Here is a 22,282-nt window from a genome sequence, read left to right as displayed (position 1 = left end):
CGGCGAAGGCTTGCGCTACCGCCGCGTTAGGGTCTGCCTTCTTTCTGTGGAAGTGGCTGCGTATACGGTGCCTGTTCTTGAACGTCCAGAGCCAGCCTCTGCTGGCTTTGAACTCCAGCGACCCGCCGAGTTCTTTGTTGATCTCCACGGCTTTCGCTGTCATCATCACGTCGGTTACAGGCTGCCCTTCGGCCTTCCGGTCCAGGACCCAAGCGTGCAGTCGGGTGTCCACTTCTTGGTGAAGCGGCTTCCGTAAATTCCGCCTCTTTTTCTTGCCGTGGTTGAACTCCTCCAGGTACTGCGTCACCATGTCCGCGTTCCGCCGGATGCGGCGGACCGTGGTCGGGTGGATGTCGAATTCCGCGGCTAATCTTCTCGTGGACACTCCGCTCTCCAAGTGCTGGGCGATTTCAGACCGCTGCTCTAGGGAGAGCATGGGTCTCCTCATTTTGTACGGTTCGGCTTTGGTACTGGTGTCCATTGGTAATTCCTACTGAAATACAACGATGGTGTGTGTATTATGTTTTCATTGATGCACTGTGTTCTCTGTTTTAGTTTCTTTTGTAATTGTAGCTTCGTGATTTTCGATTTCCTGGTTTGCATGGCAAATGGGAATGTGTGAACATTTCAGGTAATCAGTTTTTTCTCTTGTGTTGTTGCCAGTCGAGTTGGAGGAGATAAAGTGTTGCTATTGAATGTTGACTTTTTTATGCAAAATAAATTTGTATCCTCATGGTAGAAGTTATAAATAATTATTATATAGTGTATGTAACTGATGGTACAATCGGATACAAGCTGATTCTGTCATAAACTTCGTCTCCGAGAAAATTGATTTTGAATATTAGCTCGTTATTGGATCTCACTGTGGATCATTATCTCGATTGGAGTTTGTTGATAAAGTCCTCCAGCGCCACGGAAATGTTTACTGTAACTGAGAGTTAAGAATACGTAATAAAACAGAAGGCTAAAGTAACCATAAACTTTATTATTACAGGAATTATTGAAAATGTCCATTCTGATGAAACCTATCCGGTTGTACCGCCAGTTACATGTCACCCTGTATATGCAGATTATCCTGAAATCCCAGTTTAATCCACTGTATATTTAAAATCATAATTTCGATTAGGGAGAATGTTTTTAATTGGTTTCAATTGTAAAGTGATTGTACGGCATTAATCGATAGCAGGTATTCCGCTGTGAAAAGGCGGTGAGTTGTCTTCATTAATGAGTGATCTATGGCGATAGGTTTTCTGCTTCTCACAATGTCCGCCGATAGCCCCGAAACAGAGCCAATACGAAGGCATTTCGATGTACAGTTTTACAACAAGATGTGGGACTTCTTCGCCGAATGAAATACTAATTTGTATACTTGTTACAGAAAGATGCACGTACTATGTTTCGGATCAACTTAAGGACAAATTTCTAGGAAATAATTTCTTACTTGTTCTTGACAGTTCAGCGTGTGAAATGGAACTAGATGCAGCAAGGTGATCATAACGGCGATTTCTATGTACTAAAGGCACACTAAAGTGTGCGTACATGATTAACCGTTGGTAATGTTATCTACAATCATTTGTAAAGTAACTATATTCATTTCCAGTTGATATTTACGTAACAATAAACAGTGTACGAATATGTAACTTACATATAACGAGTTGGATAATTTTCTTAACTTTCATTCTTTCATTCGGTTGGCTGAAATTCACGTGACAAATTAGAGTGCACTCTTTGTTATTGATTATCAATGCTTTAACCTGCGGACAAAATAGAATTAAATTTTTCTTTATTAGTATCAGATCATCTGTTCAGTGTTCTCGAACTGATTTTATATGTTAATCGTTAAGTACAATATTTGTTATTACCGTTTATTGTTCTCGATGCATTGCGAACGATGGAAAGTTGCAGTGGCGCCATCTACGAGCAAATATCTGAAGTGCTGTTCAATTTACAGTTGTGTACCAACAGTTATTAAATAGTTCGTTGATCAATAATTAATATCTAAATATTTTCTGTGCAGTTTAAGACAACTTTTCGGAGACTCCGATGATTTCTTAGGATCACTGGGAATCCCAGAAACTGCGATTCTATAGGACTATTCGAGCAGATCCAAGGAACCAAAGGACTCCGGTAACACTGAAGATACCGAAAAGAAAATAATGGGCAGACGAGATAAGAATCTTGAGCTGAAGGGGAAGTATTAATTATGCATACCCATAACAATAACTTTATTTCTTGAAACTCAATTTCCTCTAAAAATTGACGATCCGATTATTCTTTGAGTAACACATATTAAATGAATATAATGCAGTGGATTAAATGAAATATAATATTCTTACTCGTGCATGTATTATATATTATAAAATAACGAACAACCAAAGGAAAGGCTTGTTTCCAGTTTCCCATTGGCAAGGCATCGATCGCCAACGGAACGTCGATCGAAATATTCCTCGAAACAGTGAATGGATCCAGGGGACAGTGAGGCTGAATTTAACCGCGAAATAAGAGCCGTACGCATCATTTCAAAATTACCTCTTATATTTCAATAATCCGATCCGTTACTTAACGTACATCGAAAGAAACATCGAGTGCAAAGAGTTTTGCTTATCGTACTAGCCTCGTCATAGGACTGACTTTGTTTTGCCACAGAACACCGAAAGCGTTACATACAACGTGTTGTCCTCTCTCGCCGCGCGTTCTCGTTTCCGGTGAGGACGAGAGGCTGCTCCTCGTCAAACGGGACTCCGGCAAATGCATTTCCGACGCATCCTGCGCGACATTTCGTAAATCTCGATACAGCGACACGCACACATACATACATTCGCGCATGCACGCCTGTCGTCTCACTCTATCCCCACATGTGCGTACATCGAATATATTTTCGTCGACTCTACTCCTCCCTTGACTCGTGTTAATCCTCGGATGGCGGCGGCCGGGTCTGCGTTGACCCGAGCCTTCAACAATCGAACCGTTGAGGAAATGAATTATCGAATGCTCCGCGAAATCAATCGTTAACCCTGCTGCACTCTTCCATTTATTTGCGGTGGAAATATTATTTAAGCAGGAAATATTCATAGTATTCTCAAATTCAAATTATCTCGAGTGAAACGAGGATCGTATTGATAAAAGCTAAATCAACGAAATGGTGTTTGGTGAAAAGAAAAGGCGAAAGTGGCCCGAAGAAGGCAACAGGGTTGCACGATACACCGAGATAAAGCGAGCAAGTGGAAATGAATTCGACCACGGCCAGCCGTGCGTTCAGTGCTTAATATTTCGAAGGCCGGTGTCACGTAGACGTGACGTCGTTCGCGCTGCCCGTTGGCACAATCTTTAAACACTCGAAAATGATTCTCTGCATTCCTCAATATGCGATACACAAATTTCCTTCCAATAACGTCTTTAGAATCAATCCATGCTTCATTCAATTTTCGATTCAAAAAGTGTTCTTCCTGGAACATCTTGATAACTTCCTAAACGGACGTTCTCCAAAAGTTGTATTAACCATTTGAGCGACAAGCGTTCCTATTTAACACTAGAACCACCGAGCATTTAATACGATTAATATGCAATTCCCATGAAAATTGTAATAGATTATTTTCAGTTCCTTCAGACATTCATTATAATACTGAAACTATTTATCTTCAAAATCATTTCGAGTATTCAATGCTTCGAAGATGTCAATGATTGCTAAACAAAAAATCGAAACCGGTCATTCTGACTGGTACGGTAGTTCTAGTGTTAATAAGCAAAAGTGAAAAGTTAGTTCCCATCTAGAAACAGAGGAACCCCAACTGTATAATGTACCATTCGAAAGTCCTAATCGCATTGTCTATTCGAAAGCGTAATCCTGCCATTCAGTAAAACTCAGATTTTCGTAACAGTTCGCGACACTCAAAGGTTAATACTAGAACCCGGTAAACGATTGAACTAGAATCAAATGGTACGAACAAACTGTACGAAAGACCATAAGGAAAACTCGACTAGAGCGAAGCGTTATGAAGTGACCGGACGAGAACTGAAGAAACATGCTGTTACAGGTGAAACAATAATGGTTTTATTATCTTCTAAGCAAACGAACATGTTTGATTCCGTGGACACCGTACAAAAAGAAAGTTCGGGGAACGTCGGGGGTTGCGGGCGAGCGAACGAACGCGTGCCAGGCGGCGTCGAGGGGTCGGCCATCCGAGGGTTAAAGCGGCGAGCCGGGAAATATTCGAGCGCGTCTAAATGCCGGTCGGTAAATTGTGTTCCTCGTCGGGAGCGGTCGGGATCGACCGCCGGAAGGGGCGGTGGGGGGAGAAGAGACTGTTCTTCGCTCGCGCGACACGTACAAAACTTACAGGAATGACTTCGAACGAAACGGGTGGAAACGGAAATCCGGGTGGGGACGTGGCGCGTGGGGCTCCGTGCAAGCGCAAGTAAAATACAGTTCTCGCGTGCCGTTCGAATTTACAAGATGCACCCAACGAATCGTGACCACTGCATGAATCGACACGCGCTTTCGGATCGTTCGTTGGATCGAATCGTGGACCAAAATGGCGGCCGGACCGCTGGAAACAGCTGACCGTTGTCTGTTCAATGTTAACCGTTGGCGTTTATCAGCTTGTTCACGCGCTATCAACCTGGAGATATCATTTCTTGCTGATTTCTCTGATTTTCTTTATAGTTATAGACAATAAAGGTTCAATGCCGTCGAACCATTATTTAAGTGTCTGTGCTGTAAGTTTTCATTTGAAAAGATTACATAATTTTACTGCGTTATAATTAACAATTACATTTTCGTTTTATGTAGTCTTTGGAGTCGCTTTATGGAATAGCAATCACAGTATTCATACTGACAAGGTGATAATAAATTTCAACTAGATTATCGTGGGGAACATTAAACAGACTTAGAAGAACCGTTCCTCTTACGGCGCATCTGTTTCCAAGTGGACCGTAAGTGCTCCTCCGTTCACCGCGGTGATACGATCGACGTCGAGCGGGTTTCGTTACGCTAATCGGCAGTGGCGATTTTTGCACAAGATATCGCCACTCCCCAAGCAGAAAGTAACAAACCGGCGGTAAAGTGACGTCGATATAACACCGAGTTGAGTGGAGGAGGGTGGTTCCATCGGGGTTGCCACGACTCGAACCGATCGACGGGAGCATATCGATACTCAGCACCAGATAATAACACTTCCATAAACTACTATTTAAGACTCACTAATATGTATATAAATACAATCGAGAAATAAATAATGCTCATTTGTAACGTTCGCTAATACAGTATTTTTTTTCTTTTTTTTTTTTGGTCGCGCACGAGCAGGGAGAGCTTTCCCCAGGGAATTTACAACCGGATCACCGCTGAAACGTTACGGGACATCGAGCGAGCCGGATGCTTCGCGACGGAACACCGACCGCGCTCTCTCGGGCGAAGGAAACGTGTCCTCTGCCCATGCGCTTCGCTATCACATTTATAAATTAGATTTCGGATCTCTCGGATCGGCAACAATCACTGGTTTACATCGTCAACACGGAAAACGGGCTTAACGCGTTCGCCACTTTGCTGTTTCATTCGCAGGCGACCGTAAAATCTGGAGAAGAAATTAGGGAAACTTTAAAAATTCACGAATCCAATTCTGTTGGATACTTTTTCAAAAGTATTTTCACTAGATGCTCTGATTTTCTCGCTGAATTTAATACAACTGAACGACGTGTAATTTGAAGATCGACACTTTGAGTCAATATGGACCCAAGTGCCACTCGATGGTAAAATTACGATAGGAAAGTCAACTGATACAATTATCGAAACAGAATAATGGTTTCGAGTACGCGCGTAGCGAGCGCGTTAAGCGAACGTCAAGTAGAATCGGCACGATCAACAACGGAATATAGACCAGGTCGGAAAGCAACGCGCGATTGGACGTAACTTTGTTTTCGCCATCGTGAACCGTCGACTGGGGAATTGGTCGTTTCGGTTCGATTCGATTCGGTTCAGCAGAAAATATAATGATCGGCGATGCTGACACTGTAATCGCTTGGTAGACGCTAGACGCCTCGTACAACAATCTCAAGCAACGAAGCTTCTCGGCTGGACAATTCTCACTCCCATAAAAGATTCCCGAATATCACCCGAGAACGTGTATAATACTCTATTCATTGTGCCGAAATGAGAATCTCAACGGAAACAACAAATCGCTTCGTCGATTCGTGCTCCCGATCGTCGCCTTCGGTCCAAACCAATTCCTGTCGTGTCGGAACGATCGAAAAAAAACCGGTCCGCGTTGATCGGTTCGCGGGGGTGTGTTCGTCACGATGCCGTCGATTAAATAGACCTCTTACTCTCGTAAACATTCAATAAATTCTTTGTAACGCCACTGCAAAACATAACTTGGAAACAGCGAAAAATGCAGTAATTACAGGGGCACGCTATGCGGAGGCTACGGATCCTAAAACGAGTGCGACCGACGGTCGCGGGGGCGGGAACTTCGGGGGGTGGGCGCGTGAAACGAGAAAACGATCAGCGTTTTGGCCAGGTGTCGAGATCGCTGTGACCTCGAGCGATACGCACGCGGGCATTTACGGGAAATTATCCGGCGAACGACCAGCTGGATGGGGGCGTGGATACAAAAATAAATGTTTGTTCCCTAAGTTCAGCTACGCTGGAACGACGGCGCAAGCACGTTCCCCGTTTACGTACGTTTTTATCACTGAAAGCACACTCAACAACGAACAGCGGGCATACCTCTTAACAAATACATAAATTATATCCGATAAAATAAACGACTCAAAAAATTATACAAAAAAGATCTGCGTAATAATAAATTACACCGAACGATTTACGCTACTACTTTCAATGAAATATACAGTCGCGGCCGCGCGACGCGAAAGCGGACACTGAATGTTTTCTATACGTTTCCTTCTCCTCTTCTTCTTTTTTCTTTCGATTTCTTTACGGCGTATCGACGATGCGTTTCTCGGCGGACCGAGCGATTCGTTTCTCTCCAGTGTTCCCTTTCGCGGAATGCGACGCGATGGCCGCGTTTGTGCATCTCCGCGTTGTGCGCGTGCGTGTATGCTTTATGTACACGGTGTCCGTGCGCTTATCTGTACAGATATAAATACATTCGGAAGAAACTGAAATCGAAGCGCCCCTCGAAGCGTTCTTCGAGGTCTCTATAAAGGAAGGGTCGCGATTTCTAAGTCGATTGCACGTCTGCGCCCGCAAATCTGAACCGCGTACGCATGTCCGTCGCTCTTTTTTTCTCCTGGGATCATAATCTAGAGACACATGTCGCCCTCTTTACGCTGGAAAATAATTCTTTTCGCGCATTCGTCTCTATTCTGTCAGAGGAAATTCCATTTTCTCGGAATACGGGTTGAGAACGGTTTTCGGCTTGAACGGCGGCGTACGTTGTTCCATTTGTACGCTCGCAGACGCGCGATTCTCGCAAATGCTACGATCCGGTAACGACAATAATACGATACAATAACATAGAATATACGCACGCTACGAAATTCAACGACGTTAATTATGCGATTAACGAAACACCGATTGCGCTACCCCTTCGCGCGTCGACATTTGGCTCGCTCTCCTTCGACTTTCGTCATCTCTATAACTCGCTCTTCCTCTCTGTCTCGCGTTTTCTCTCCTTTGTTCTCGATTCGTTACGGACGGCTGCTCTCGTCGGAGGATTTGTATATCGTTTCACGTAATTCACTGTACCGTCGAACGTGCACACGGAAATCAGTATCTCAGCAGTGTTGAGTAACGCTCGATTACGCTGAAACGCTTCGTCGTTCCTCGTAGTTCGTTCAGTTTCAACCTTTTCATCGGCAATTTGTGATTCCGACGTTTGTCACTCGTAAGATGCCGTTGATATGAACATTGGCCACTGCTTCGTTTATAATTTATCACAGTGTCTGCTTAGAATCGCGAGTGATCGATGGGAAACATATCTTTTTAGCAGCTCAACCGTTCAAGCAGCGGTGAAACGGTTAATTCGAACTTGCGAAACGATCAACTTCGATCTCAACATTTCAATTTCAATGTGGAACTCAACGAAATTGAAAGCGTCGAGTTCAAATCCACTATTTTGAGAAATCTGAATGTTCCGAACGTAAATTTGAAATTCCCACGCGCACGCGTTCTCCGCGGGTGTGATCAGAGACGGACGAATTCGGGACACTGCCTTAAACATATTCAACGCGCTATAGTACCGAATAAACTATAAAAGTCACGGAGCCTGTCTCGCGGTTACATTTTAAACAAGACTTTCTCTTCTCGAGCGAATGATCACAAGGAACCGTTCAACGGATGCCATAAAACTCTCGAATTCCGTCTCTGAGTTATGCCCATTCCGAAGTCAGATAACCGTTCCCGTCACAGCACTGAATACAAATGTACCACGAAAATTTCCAACGCGCGCGGATGAAAGTAATTTCACGTGGGCGTAATCGGCGATTGCTGAACTCTGCGTTCGCCGAGGAACGAAGCGAAACGTTTCGAACGATCGATCATTTTCCATTAAACGATACTTCTCGCCTCGTGTTCTCGGAACTTCGCGTTGCAAGCTCGATTCCGCGTCTCTCTATCTGGCACACACGCACACACGCACACCGATTGGCGTATCCTTACGCAACGCAGTCGAAAAACTCGGTTCGCTCTCTCCCGTTCTCTCATCCTCGACGCAATTCTCAGCCCTATCCGGTTTACGTTTATTCCCGTACGGTTTCCGCATCATCGCTAGGATTGTTACAAAGAATATATTCACCGTAGCCGACAGATACGACGATCGCATACGAAAGAGGAGCCGTTGACCGATCGGGATATCAAGCAATTCGATTCTCCGTCTCGTCGCCTTTACGAACACCTCCTTTACCCAACACTGACCGTGCACAGGCGTTGTCTCGAGTTCACGATACACCGAGGGCTTCGTTTTGCGTCGTCTTTACGTGCTCTCCGTTATTTATTCACTTGTTTTTTTTGTTAATCAACGCGCAGTTCAGCAATTTTCTCCGATTCTTCCTGTTCGAGAAATTTAACTGTCACAGTCGATCGGCGATTGATTCTGCAGCCGTTTAATCGAGATTTTCATTTCGGTGTTGGCGGAAGTTTTCGTTTCGCTTTTATCTTAGTCGGCTAAGGATTCGTTTCCAATTTAGCAGAGACTTCTTTTCGAGAAAAAGAAAACTACGGTGGAATAGTTCGAAATCGGGAATATTCGCTGAACTGCACGTCGACCTTTTCATGTGCGTGTTGCCACACGCGATTTTCTCGTCTCTGTTTTCAATTACTTTTCTTCCATTTCGGCCTCTTCTGTTGCCGTACGATCCCACCCAAAATCCTTCGCAGACCCGGGATAAAATCCGCGATGCTCCCGTCCGTTCTCAGCGACGTTGGTCCCTTTTTGCGTGTGTCCCGCCGAGCGATATCGCCGATCCCTTTACGCGACCAAGAAACAAACCAAGATCGTTGAAACGTAAAGAAAAACGACGGATTTTAACGCAGGTCTGACGAAGCATGAGGAATACGTCGTACGTCCTAATAGATATTTATATTTATAATACGTACGTGTATATGTGTACGTATAAATATATGGAATATTTATTTAGATATATACACATACGTATTCACGAATGTCATTTACATACATATATATACATATATGTATATATGTATGAATATATACATTCTCATCTCTTCTTTTGTAATATTTATATATATATACCGTTTTTGTAAATTATATCCTAAAAAGGAAAGGTACCACCGTCGATAGTCACGTGCGACCCTATTTAAATCTCTATATTGCAACAATATATCCTCAATTTCATATATATATTTATACTTTTCTTCTCTTTAATCTGTATATACCACTTCTTCGCTTATTTACTTTACATCACTGACGCGACGTCGGTATATAAGTGTTCTCCCTCGTTTTTATAACGGACAGGTGTCACGTGACATCCGGTGTACGCGATGGCCGATTACGACGCGCGACCTAACGCGTCCTATTTAGCACGACTGACTAGCCATTACAAAAAATCTCACGGTGAATGTTTTTGTTTTAATTGATGTCAATTGGGGTGGGGGGTTGAAAGACTGGCGCTCTGTAAACAGACCTGGGCGTTGCTGGAATGATTTACTTCGAGAGCGATTGTTCAGCGAACGATTAAAGGATCGACTGGATTTTTCACTTTGCTTCTTCCGATTTGGAATTCTGTGGTATTCAATTTCCCATTGAAAATATCAAGCTCTAATCGCGATGCTCGATCTTGACGATTGCAAGTTCCGAGACCTCTGTTTTCATTTCGAATTTCTTCGAGCGTTGAAATATCGAATTAATCGTGTTGTTCAATTTCGAATTGACGAGAATTGGCAGATTTGGAAGTTTCTCTTTCCAATTGGGAGATACGAGAAATATAATGTTTGTTACAACCTCCTCCCCATGTCACGTGTCTAATTGATCGTGCCCAGGTCTGAAAGTAACTATCGTCGACAAAGAATTATTTTCTTTTTCTGTACTTTGATCGTGCTACCGCAAATTCCACTAAATATATATATGTATATATATTTCACTTCTTTGAGTTTTTATATATTCAACAAGCATCTTTCCTCTTCGCCGATCGACCGTAAGCGCAACTTGTAAACATCGTGGAATCGATGACGATAGTTCTCTTCTAGAATCGACGAAACGAATGAAAATAAATGGAACTATAATTATCGATTGACAAAAATGAATCTCGTCGACAACGTATAAAACGATATTTCACACGTGCACGCGTACAGAAAGAAACTCTATCCCGGAATTTCATTATCCCCCGCGCTGATTAAGAACATAAACTAGACGCGTTACGTCGAAAGTCGGATGTTGCCACAGCACGATCGCTAGAGAATCTCACGCGTAACGGTATAAAATGGAAATCGAGTACAAAAAGGCGGGATTGGTCGGTAAAAGTTTTCTCCGATCGAAAAAAGAGGGGTAAATAGAAAAACAAACGGACACAAAGGAAAGAATAAAAAAAAAAACGCAACGAAGTACGCAAAGAAGAAAAGAGGATCGACGAAAACTAACAAAAATATATGCACACGCGCGTGCAACGTTTCCTTAATCCAAACGAAAACGAAAACGTAGAGAAAAAGAAATATTACCGCGACCTAGGCGGTGGAACGCTCGCGCGATGCGCGAAACAAGAATTCGGCGAGATTAAGTGAATACTGTGGGACAACGCGAATATCGATACGCCGAAACGCGGCGAGAAAAGAGAGAAAGAAACAGCCACATCCGTTTTTGTCAGTTCGACCGCCATATCTCGCGAACGACGATAACAGTCGCGGGCAAGCTCGCGCGTTGCTTTTCGTTTCTTGTTTTCTTCTCCTCTTTATTTTCTTTTCTACCAAAAATACTAAGATGAACGAGGCTCGATCGTCGATTGGATCGACATGCTCGATACACTCCGCGAAACTATTGTTCTTCCGTGCAATATCGACGGGACACGATCGAAACCAGCAGCGCGAATCGATTGCTTACTTTCTTGTCGTATAGCCGAAAGAAACCGTTCGGATGTTCAAATTTCACCTCGGTCGTCGTATCGATGTGTTTCAGGACGGCAATCGTTACGTTCCCTAATCTCTCGTCTCTCTCTCTCGGTTCATCTAATTGCGTATCGACGTACCGATTCCCTCGTTAATTGGCCTGACAAAAACGGATCTGACAACCGCAGGAGAATTATTGCGCGTTAAGATCATCGTCGGCGAACGGTGCACGCGTGATCTTCCCACCGGGCGCCGGGACGCAAAAGACAAAAAACGGAACGTCGTCGAACGAGACGACGACGACGGGCTGCCTGTTCTTCGTTCCTTCATTTTTTTTCTCTTTTGTTTCTTTTCTCCTTTAAACGTACGGGATATAATTGTCATTACACGGTAAATCCTATACGTAACGATAAGTACACACGGTACGGCGGTAATTCCCGGTCGGAGTAACGCGCGCGCGCGACCGGTATTTTTTTCTGTTTTCTTTTTAAGCGTAGGCCGGACTAACTCATCTCACATGAATGTAAACGTAACTTTCCGCCGGCTCGAGATGCGTCGAGCCGAACCCGTCACCTCGGTATCCCCGCTCTGACTAGATTTATAATAAGTGCACGAAAGCGGATGAATAAACCGACCGCCGGTTCCCGACCGATCGACCGATTCCCGGCGCCGTTTCTCGTCGAGTTCCCTCGAGGAACACCGATGTGAAACGGCGAAACTCTGCGGAGAGGCGATCGTCGATTGGGACTCAACGATCCGGATTCAGTACACGGAGAATATCGACGCGACCGTCGATACATCGATAGGATATTATATGGTCGCTGGTCAGTAATTATTGCTATACAAGCAAAAGCTGTATAAAGGTACGATCAGCTCTACATTTACATGCGAACGATTATCGCCTCTCAACGATCGCAGCTGCGACACTCGCTGTTTTCGTGGAAACAGTACTGCGTGTACATATATATATATATATATATATATATCTCTATGTACCTATATATACACTCTTAATTTAATTCTCCTTGTACTGAGCTGGTATTCATCCCGCGTATCGTTGACTCCTAAAGATCGTGCGACGAATACACGAGTCGGTCGCGTGGAACATCATTTTCCTCTCGATTGCCGCCGCCCGGTCCGCGATGGTTCCAGACCTGCACAGAATCGAACCACCCGGTGGGCGGCGCCGCGGAGGTATTCTACCAAAGAATTTCGACCTCGTTTCTGTTCCTCGGAGGGAGCTAACATCTACGGAGGACATAAAAATGTGTACGAGTACGACACGACGACGACAAGGATCACGACACCGACTGTTTTACGCGTCCCGCCGCTACGACCGGTCGCTCGACCGCAATCTGGGGCTGAAAGCTTGCCGTCCAGCGGCCGATCGTGCCCCGGACGCGAGAAAATATTTTTTTCATTTTTTTCTTCTTCTTCTTCTTCTTCTTCTTCCTCTCTCTTTCTTCTCCTCTTCTTCTTTTGTTGCTACTGTGTACGATTTTCGCCGCAGGTCTCTCTTCACGCGATTTACGATCGCTAAACGCGGTTATTTATCACTAGTCGTTACGCTATTATTACTATTTAATCAACTATGTCAAATCATCTGTTTAGATCTAATAAATGACGCCCGAGGAGTTCTGCACCGAGCATCCTCGGTCAAGATCGTCGCCGCGCGCGCGATTCATTCGCGACGGTCGGAGGTTGACGGTGGCGATGCTCGCTGCGAACCTCAACGGCACGTTTCCAAGAGTAACATGCCTAACTTACAGAGTATTCTTATTCCTTTCTTCACGTTCACCGCTTTTTGTGCCCCTCGTTACGGGGGAGATTGAACTCCGTCAGCCGGTCGAGCCGACATATTTACGCGTCCGGCCCGAAGGTCAACCGATCGGCCGGACGGCGTTTTTACGCGGCCCGGCATCTCGCGTCGCGGATAAGGCTCGATTATTTACCACTTAACACTATACAGAGCTTTCAGCTTTTCTAATTTTTAAATACACCGGTTGATGCTCGAAGCCTTAGAGACACCTAACTAGAGACAACATGTACGAAGATTTTCTGGAAGGTGCATCGATAACCGCTAGGTGGACTTTTTTTTTTTGTATCCTTAACCGTTAAGACTCCATTACCAAGGACTCAAAGATACACCGAGAATTCCCACGCGGTTAAACGCCCGGCCCTACCGAGCGGACTTAGCCGTGCGAGTCCGGCCGGGACATCCTTAGGCGTACTCTTTCTCTCTTTTAAGATAAATTTCTGCGTGTGTGTGTGTACACATATGTATATCTCTTACGTAACTCTGACGGCGACCACCAGTGGACACCGCCGCGTCTATGAGAGCTTAAGATCCTAGGTTTTTAAGTATGAAACCCCACGGTCGCCTGGTCAGATCGTATCCTGCTCGATCCGTACCACGAGACCTTGGTTTTTTGCCTGTTTACCTCTTTTTCTTTATTTTCATTCACTGATAAATTTAATTTAAATCCTATCGGAGAAGCGCTGCGAGATGCTCCTCTGGGTAAAGCTCGACGAAAAGTTTCAACCGTCCGAAGACGCCGGATTTCATTTTCGAACTTGGAACACAAACTTCTCGATTCATTTTCCCTCTTCCCGTGGTATTATTTCGCGCGCTGCGCGCGCACAGGTGTCGCGCAGGCTCGACGGCGTCGAATCGCGCCGGCTTCTTTTTCACTTGAAACTTAAGCCCATCTTACGTTCAGTCTTGATCACTAGTGACTCGACGCTACGCTAAAGACCTAAGACACGACTTACTTTTTAAGCAATTATTCTTGATCATCCGTTTACGTTTTTGTTCTGTTCTTTTCTGTCAACTTTAGTCGGAATAAGAAATCATCTGTAACGTAATTGTTCGCGTGTAAGCGCTAACCGGGGGAACGGAAAGAAGAGCATTCAGAAGTGCCAACATTTCACTGTCTGTACGTCTGAAATTATTTCCGCCGGATTCGTTCCGATGAAATCGAATCTTCGGTGTTACGGGAAAATCGGAAACACGTAAACGTTTTCGTCGTTTTACCGGGACTCCGGGAGTTACTCCTGTGCGAATAATTTAATATCTTTTCTTCACCGGTGTATAAAACACTTTGTGTTCGAGGGACGCATCCCCTAAAAGCGTTCAGAGAGGAAACGAAATGTACGATCAAGAAATCGTTGGAAAAGTTCCTCGTCGATTCAAATCCTTGTTTTCCCTCTAATACTTCTGTAGAGTTTCTAACAGTATTATACATACTTCTCTCTCTCTCTCTCTCTCTCTTTCTCTCTATCTCTCTCTCTCTCTTTTTTTTTTAAAGAATATCGATTAAACAGAAAATGTCGGATCGCCCAGCGATCCTGCAACTCCATTAATGAACAACTTTCTTTGCACTCTTTTCTTTTTGTACTAATTTCTTTAACCAGACCGCTCGGTTTGCCAAAGTGCATTGTTTTCGATTAACGTCTCAGGTTCAATCTCTCGTTTCGCGTTTCCTCTCGATCACGCTTCGCCGCGAAATCGTTTTCCATGGAAATGAAAGGAATCCCCGTGATTCGTCGCTATACCTTTAAGACACTTGCAATCAGATCCAAATCCGCGTTCTCATGCTTATGCTAAATAAACGCCACGATATACATATATATCCATACCAAAATGCTATGTTTCGCGAGAAACGGACGCGTCGAAATCCTGGCTGAAGTTTTCCGAATTCTTCGACGATCTCGATCATCACAATGTTTTTTCTTTTTCTTTTCTTTTTTCGTTTTTTTCGTTTTGTTTTCGGCTTGAAGATAGCTTCTGGTAACAGATTAAATGACCCTCAGTGGAGACGAAATACAAAGGAGACCCCGAGCAGCTTCATAAACGCCGATGTTCAGCTTTGCAGACCTGGCGTCTTCGCCAATTTTTTAAAGCGAGAAGCGTTAAGATATTAACATCGTATCCCCTTGCTTCGATCATCGTTCCCTTATTGTGCTGCGAATCTAGCAGGGTTGAAGTCTTCATTGACGTAAGAAAAGCCCTCGAATTCCTCTTGGTTGATGCAGTTTACTTCCTCGGGATCCTCCGGTGTCAGCACTGGGTCCTCTTTTGTGAACTCTGCGTCGAAGTTCATGGTATCTTTCTCGCTTTTCTGGAACAAAATGCGATAGTTATGCAACGAGCTATAATTAAAAAATAGATCAAGCATCGAGGGGTGATTTTCTTAACTCGTTGTGACCGGCAGTATTCAATGTTTCGTGTAACAGTAATTTTTTGGCAACGATGAACGGGAACAATTATAAACACGTTGAGTGCCATGGGGGTCACCGGTGATCCCCAATTAAATCGAATTACTATAGTTCATTTAATTGAAAGATGATCATTTGACAATATTTCTACATTACAAACAATGCTATCGAATGCGGTGACATTGAGCAAGATCAGCGTGCAATAATAATAACGCAATTCAATCGAATGATTTAATATTATATTTTTTTCCGGCTTGTGCATTTTATTCTATAAAATCGTGCGGCGTTCAACGTGTTAATTGGTTGTTATATAATATATTTCTGGCTAGTCTCACGTTACGCTATTGTCATAAATAACTAATGTCGGGCATTGATGACCACCGTAGCAGTCGACGCGTTAATTGTACTTTTTTAAACATGCATTGCCTCTCAAGTGTTAAAGCTGAAAGAACCACCGTACATTCTAAAAAAGAAACTTACGATTTTAGGTCTGAAGGGAGGCTTTACTTTACGCTCCTCGAGTGCTTCCCAATCGATTGAATGGAAAAATGGATGAGCCTTTATGGCCTCTTCACGGCCATTGGCTGCGACACAACCTAACCTTTCATCGGGATTTTTCGCCATGAATCCTACCAAGATCGATACTGCTTCCTCGGAGATCCATTTAGGATAGACCACGTTCTCTTTCAAAATCGATTGGAACAGTTCATCCTCGTTTTCGGCTTCGAAGGGCGGCTGACCCACCATCATCTCGTACATTAATACACCGAGCGCCCACCAATCGACACTCGCACCATAAGATAATTCTCGGAGTATCTCCGGTGCAATGTAATCGGGTGTACCACAGAACGTCGCTGTAGTTGTTTTCCCTTCGATAATGCCTTCCTTGCACATTCCGAAGTCAGCCAGTTTGCAATGACCCTCTTGATCCAATAAAATATTGTCTAGTTTCAAATCCCGATAAATCACATGATGTTTGTGAAGAAATTGCAATGCCAGTGTCACTTCTGCGGCATAGAAACGTGCTCTGACCTCGTCGAATTTCCGTGCTTTTTGAATGTGAAACATTAAGTCACCTGAAATTAGAAAGAATCAAATGAAATCAATGAGATATTTAATTTAATATTTCAAGTAACAGTAATGAAAGTAACTTCAGGCGGAGCACGCACCTCCATTTACAAACTCCATAACGAAAAACAACCGATCGTTTGTCTGGAAACAACTGTGGATAGCCGTGAGGAATGGATGTCTTGCTGCCAGTGTTAAAATCCGCTTTTCTGCCATTGTGCAATCCACGTCGTCGTCTTGTATGATCACTTCCTTTCTTAGGATTTTCACTGCGTAAATTTCATCCGGATTGGCTTTTCGTTCTACCAACATCACTTTCCCGAAACTACCTTTACCAAGAACTTTGATAAAATTAAAATCTTCGATACCAAGTTTTCTAACTTGACTTTCACTAACAGGTACTGCGTTCTCAGTGGGAATAAGTGGTTGCTCGTCTGCCTTTTTAATCGCTTCCGCTTGTAACGCGTCGCTTACGGGAGCTAGTGGAGGCTTATGGCTAGACTGATCCGGTGTTGTTCTATAATTAATCTTTGGAGCTTTTACATGTTTATCAAATGATATATTCATTTTACTTAAAACCTCGGACATGGCTTGCATGTTCACGCCACAATTGTTTGCTACATTTTTCAGACATTTTTTGTGAACATTCATGTTACAATCTGCAGGGAGAAAGAGGAAATGAGTTTCACGTAAAAAACCATCCAGTTGTAGATGAGAAGTTAAATTGCCATAAACATTGTACCTTCACAATTGTAGCCCTGCTTCGTTAATCCATATAAAAGCGTGCCACAATGGTCACAAAATGTAAAGCTCATGAAATTGCGAACAACGAAACGATGTGGCACGTCTATATTGAACCGCTGATTTTCTGTATCGTTGGTCGACTAAAATTCAATATCATTGTTATGCTTGTTCCAAGACATTCATACTGATTATCTTATAAAATGAATAATATTTACCTTGTCTTTCATGCCGTGGCATCTTGTAATAACCAATTTGTGACATTTTTTGTGAACTACTAATGTGCAAACTGAAATACAATAATATATAATTTAGTATTCACACCACATTATGGGATTAACATTGAGCATAGCATGTCCGAAGCTGGTTACATGCGTGATTAGACGCATTGATTTGGAATAACAAGCATAAATAAAGTCTGGTGGATGTTGTGATAGTCTTGCCATAGAAACAGTATAAGCTTCAATATTAAAGACAGAATATGAATTTTAAGGATGCAATAGAAACGAAATTTTTGGTCTCTTCGTGACTGTATCAAAGAACATGCAATGAAGTAATCCTCCCACTTATTACCATGTTAAATCAGAGCTAACATAATTTGCAGTAGGTATCAACTGATGTATTACAACCATTAAGTTTTATTTTCTGAGAATTGTTATAGAAAGCACAGCATTGAGTATCGAGCCATGGGCAAAATCAAAGACCAAAGGTTTAAGTTGTCAAGTTCAATTATGAAGAGGTTTTGAGTATTCTAAATTTCCTGATCCCTTTATAAAGAACTAAGTACACATACACACACCTAGGTAAACATATGTTCACACAAAGATAGAGCAAGCAAATATATAATTATAATATCTGTTAATAACGTGTATGTGTCTTCTCACCTTGACACTGATAGCCTTGCATTCCCAAGCCCCTGAAATACAACAGACAAAACACATCACATCATCTCCTTGTATACCCTCATAAAACACATACGTATGTCTTCTTGGACCGTAAACCATAATTAGATGCTTATGATAGCCTTTCAAGAAAGATTAAGGAAACAATGGCTACTCAATGTGTATATTTGCCTTATATTTGTGTAATACATTTTTAAATGTACTGATGAATTCACTTCTATAAAAAATACAATATCATATTAACATGTTAGCTACCATATACCACCTATGTGTAATTTTTGTGACATCTCGACGTTACACACGCGTGTCACGCAAATCTGTTAAAATAAAAGTTTATGTTGCTACAGCAGTCAAATTTCTGACTGTACAGCGGTAGCGAACGTGTTAAATGAAAATTATTTCACCGAATAATATGTTTAATATGTGTTTGTAAAACCAATGCATGCAGCCAATTTCTGGTTGAATATTTGATTCCCAAACAATGCACAGAAATTATATACGTGTATGACATATTGCAGGGGAAGAAAAACAGAAAGAATTCTTTTAAAATTGCAGTTGGATGTACCTAAAATGCATTTGTTAAGTTTTTGTTTTTGTATTCCAAACACTTGTACCGTAATAGACGAACTGAAAATTAGTGGTTATATATCCCTTACGATGATGATGATTCCGGGAGAGTATGTAAATGGAATATTTCAAGTAATGTTTAGAAAGCGGTATTTTTCTTAATGATACTATAACGTATGATGAAAAACCAAATACCCAGACATGCATATTCAACATTTTTTAAATTATCTGATATGCCCATATTCCATATTAATTTGGTGTGTGCAAGATCACCAAGTATTTTATTCTCACTGTAATTTTATAAAAATTGATTATTCAATTTAAGAAAATGCGATATGTTTTGAACACACACCAAATTAAGTGCACACTAGATTGTATTATGAGATGACTTAAATTAGTAGATGCTTTAAGTCAAAGTTAGAGTATGCTCATGAAATAGACCCTAAGCGAGTGTATTTAATATTTGCCAATATACATACCATATGAATTTTTGGCAGTGAGCACAGAAAGACGGTTGCTTCAGAAAGGTAGCCATGAACTTGTGACCATTTATTTGATGAACCCTACGTCGCATTGCCCCCCTTCTCCGATTGATCCCTTGTCGTTCTTTGAATTCTCTTTGGGATTCCTTCCTGGTATTGATGGTCCCACCATCTCTGCTCCTGATTCCTTCTCCATTGCTTGTACCACCGCCTGATTGCTGATCTAAAATTATATCAAAGAAATATATTTAATACGCGCCGAAACTAATAATTATCAGTTACATATCTTTATCTAATTATCATTCTTACCTTGATTCTTCCATGTCAGATCAATCTTAACTCTTAATTTTCCTTTAGGCTCAAGGTCAACCTAAAATGAGTTTCATATCATGTAGATAATTTCTAATAGTTACATTTAACCATGAAACTCATAGAAAGTATGTCACAAACATTACATGTTTGTGACACAATAAATATGAGCATTAGTCAAGCACTTCGCGCAGATCCTTATACACCTCTAATATTTCAAACAAAACACTGACCATAAATGAAAACCAATTCCAAATTTCTAAACTACCCATACCCATCCCTAAAGGTAGCAACTATGTACATAATCTTATCATTATCTCAATCAGATTTCTAACATCATAACAGAGACAGACCAATGACATGTTGCTTCATTGCACAGGTCAACAATGAACATTGCAACATGCTTACACCTACCAACTGCACTTATAAACAACCCTTAAGGAGCGCACGAAATGACAGTATCAAGTAAACCTGCGACAACTATCCGCGACGCGAATAAAACAAACGGTCGGAACATCATAATTCAACAACAAAAAAAAACATATATATCTGCATATATATATATACATATATACATATATATATACATATAAAAAAAGGTAAAACCAACCCAAAAATCGGAAGTCTCGTCGTTCCTGTTGACAAGCGCCGAGAAGGGTATACTGCAGTTGGCGACAAAGTAATCCGACAGGATCCCCGAGTCATGGAAAACAGTGAGGCCCAGCGTCACTGCGTTCGTGACTTCGTACGTGAACGACTCGTTCCAGACCGGGTTGAAGGTTTTGGGCTTGGTGGTTGATCGATTGAGATGGAACTCGTCGACGTTCATCTGAACGTAGGGGTCGAGTATGGGTTCATCGGTGTGCCAGAACTTGCGTTGCTTGTCCGTGGCCTTAAGCCTGACCGCCTCGCAGATCTCGATTTTCAGCGTTCCCGTGAACATCGTGTACCGGATATACACACACACGCGCGCGCACACACACACTCACGGGTGATAGATGTCACCGAGAAGACGAGACGAGACGAGAAGGGAAAAAAAAAGGGGAAACGGAGGACAGAGGACGGACGACGAACAGCCAGTCGACGGGCTGTCACGCCTATCGACGAGCTGACACTTGGAGCCGCGCAATCAGGTTATCCAGAGGAGTCAGTCGAGTCAACTACCCGGAGTCGAAAAATGAATCACGAATATACAACACACCACCGTGGCGGCCTCCGACTAGTTCCGGTCTTCGAGAGCTGGTCGTCGTAGGTTCGACGCGTCCACGTCAAAACGAATCCGTAGCGGTCGGAAATAATATCGCGAATGGATATATTCGCGCGGTAAATAACGACCTTCCGTTGAAAATGTGTGTGGCGCACCGCTTCGAATATCCCGTCCGACGAGCCTTCGTCTCTCGCTCTCTCTCTCTCTTTCTCTGCCGTCGCCGCTGTCTCTCTCGTTTTCCTCGTTCTCTCGCACACGCGTATAGACTCTATCCTCTCTCGGTCGGCCGTCTCTCTTCCGTCGTACGTGTTGGTACGGCCGTGTGCGTCTCTCCGTTCCTCTTTATCTCTCCGCCGAGTTTTCTTCCCCTTCTCGCTCTCTGGCTCTCCCTTTCCCTTCGTCCGCAGCCAGCAGCCGTCAGTGCAGTTATAAACACTCGGCCCGTTTCACGGATAACAGAGGCACGGAAACGGAAGCTGAACCAACGACGACACCAGCGACAATAATAACAGATGACCGTCGTCGTCGCCGTCGAGACGCGGATCAGACGGATGCGGAACCAGCGAGCCGATGCTGCCCGTTGCGAGACGTCTCGTTCGCGAGTGCAAGACCTGTCCTCGTGCCTCCGATCTCCTGAGAGTCATTAAGCTCCTCTTTCTTCTCGTGTCCCCCGATACCCTATATACTCCTCAGGCGATGCTCGGTCTTCCGTTGCCGCCTTAATTCTGTCGCCGTGCGTCGCGCGGCTCGCACGCCGATTACGACACGGGTTACAGCACGCGGGTAGGATTCCCGTCCCGCGATTACGAGGACGAACGTGTGTCGCTCGCGATAAGCACTCGTTCACCGTCCCTTGGCCAGCCCCCACCGACCCGAACCGTTCGATTGGTCACTCCGTGCTTCTCGGCTAAAGGGCGACACGATCTCGGCCTCGGATCCCCTTCGGAACCGTTCGTACGTTTCCGTCGAAAGCTCAGGCTGCGTTTCCACCTGGCTTGCGGGCGATTCGTTCGCTCGGATCTGGAATTCTCCCGTTTCTCCGTGTTCTCGTTTTTAGACGATCACGTTTCTCCCTGGCGGATCGTCGGCTTCGGAATTCAGGAGGATCTCGGAGCCGTGTCTCTTTTCGAACGTTTCGGTCGCGTGTTCAACGCGAGCTTGCGGAACAAGTGGAAGCTACTAGGATGATGCGTAGGCATCTGATTGGTGGACGTCTGGCTAAAAAAAGAAGCTTCTACTTAGACCAGTTGGTTCCAGTGTACTAATCGGTTGATCG

At 43.4% G+C, this 22,282-nt stretch overlaps 1 protein-coding gene across 1 annotated transcript; it reads right to left on the bottom strand.

The window, feature by feature from the left end:
* Positions 1-2,517: 2,517 nt before the first annotated feature.
* Pkc98E (Protein kinase C) lies at positions 2,518-22,132 on the bottom strand. The gene is made up of 9 exons (XM_031994723.2): positions 20,410-22,132; positions 19,800-19,860; positions 19,488-19,713; positions 18,424-18,455; positions 17,758-17,828; positions 17,541-17,682; positions 16,900-17,457; positions 16,211-16,806; positions 2,518-15,633 (listed from the first exon to the last, which is right to left on the bottom strand). The coding sequence occupies exons 1-9, from the start codon at positions 20,740-20,742 to the stop codon at positions 15,469-15,471; spliced, it is 2,184 nt and encodes a 727-aa protein (XP_031850583.1). The 5' UTR covers positions 20,743-22,132; the 3' UTR covers positions 2,518-15,468.
* Between the last annotated feature and the right edge of the window lie 150 nt (positions 22,133-22,282).

This window comes from Nomia melanderi, chromosome 8 (assembly GCF_051020985.1).
Source record: "Nomia melanderi isolate GNS246 chromosome 8, iyNomMela1, whole genome shotgun sequence".
NCBI lineage: Eukaryota > Metazoa > Arthropoda > Insecta > Hymenoptera > Halictidae > Nomia > Nomia melanderi.
This window is presented reverse-complemented; position numbering and strand designations above follow the sequence as displayed.

Excerpts from the sequence above, each read along its gene's own strand:
- Pkc98E (XM_031994723.2), bottom strand. The coding sequence starts at position 20,742 with ATGTTCACGGGAACGCTGAAAATCGAGATCTGCGAGGCGGTCAGGCTT. Across the intron at positions 17,683-17,757 it reads GCCACGGCATGAAAGACAAG|TCGACCAACGATACAGAAAA; the intron begins GTAAATATTATT and ends ATTGAATTTTAG. Across the intron at positions 17,458-17,540 it reads GCAGGGCTACAATTGTGAAG|ATTGTAACATGAATGTTCAC; the intron begins GTACAATGTTTA and ends TTCTCCCTGCAG.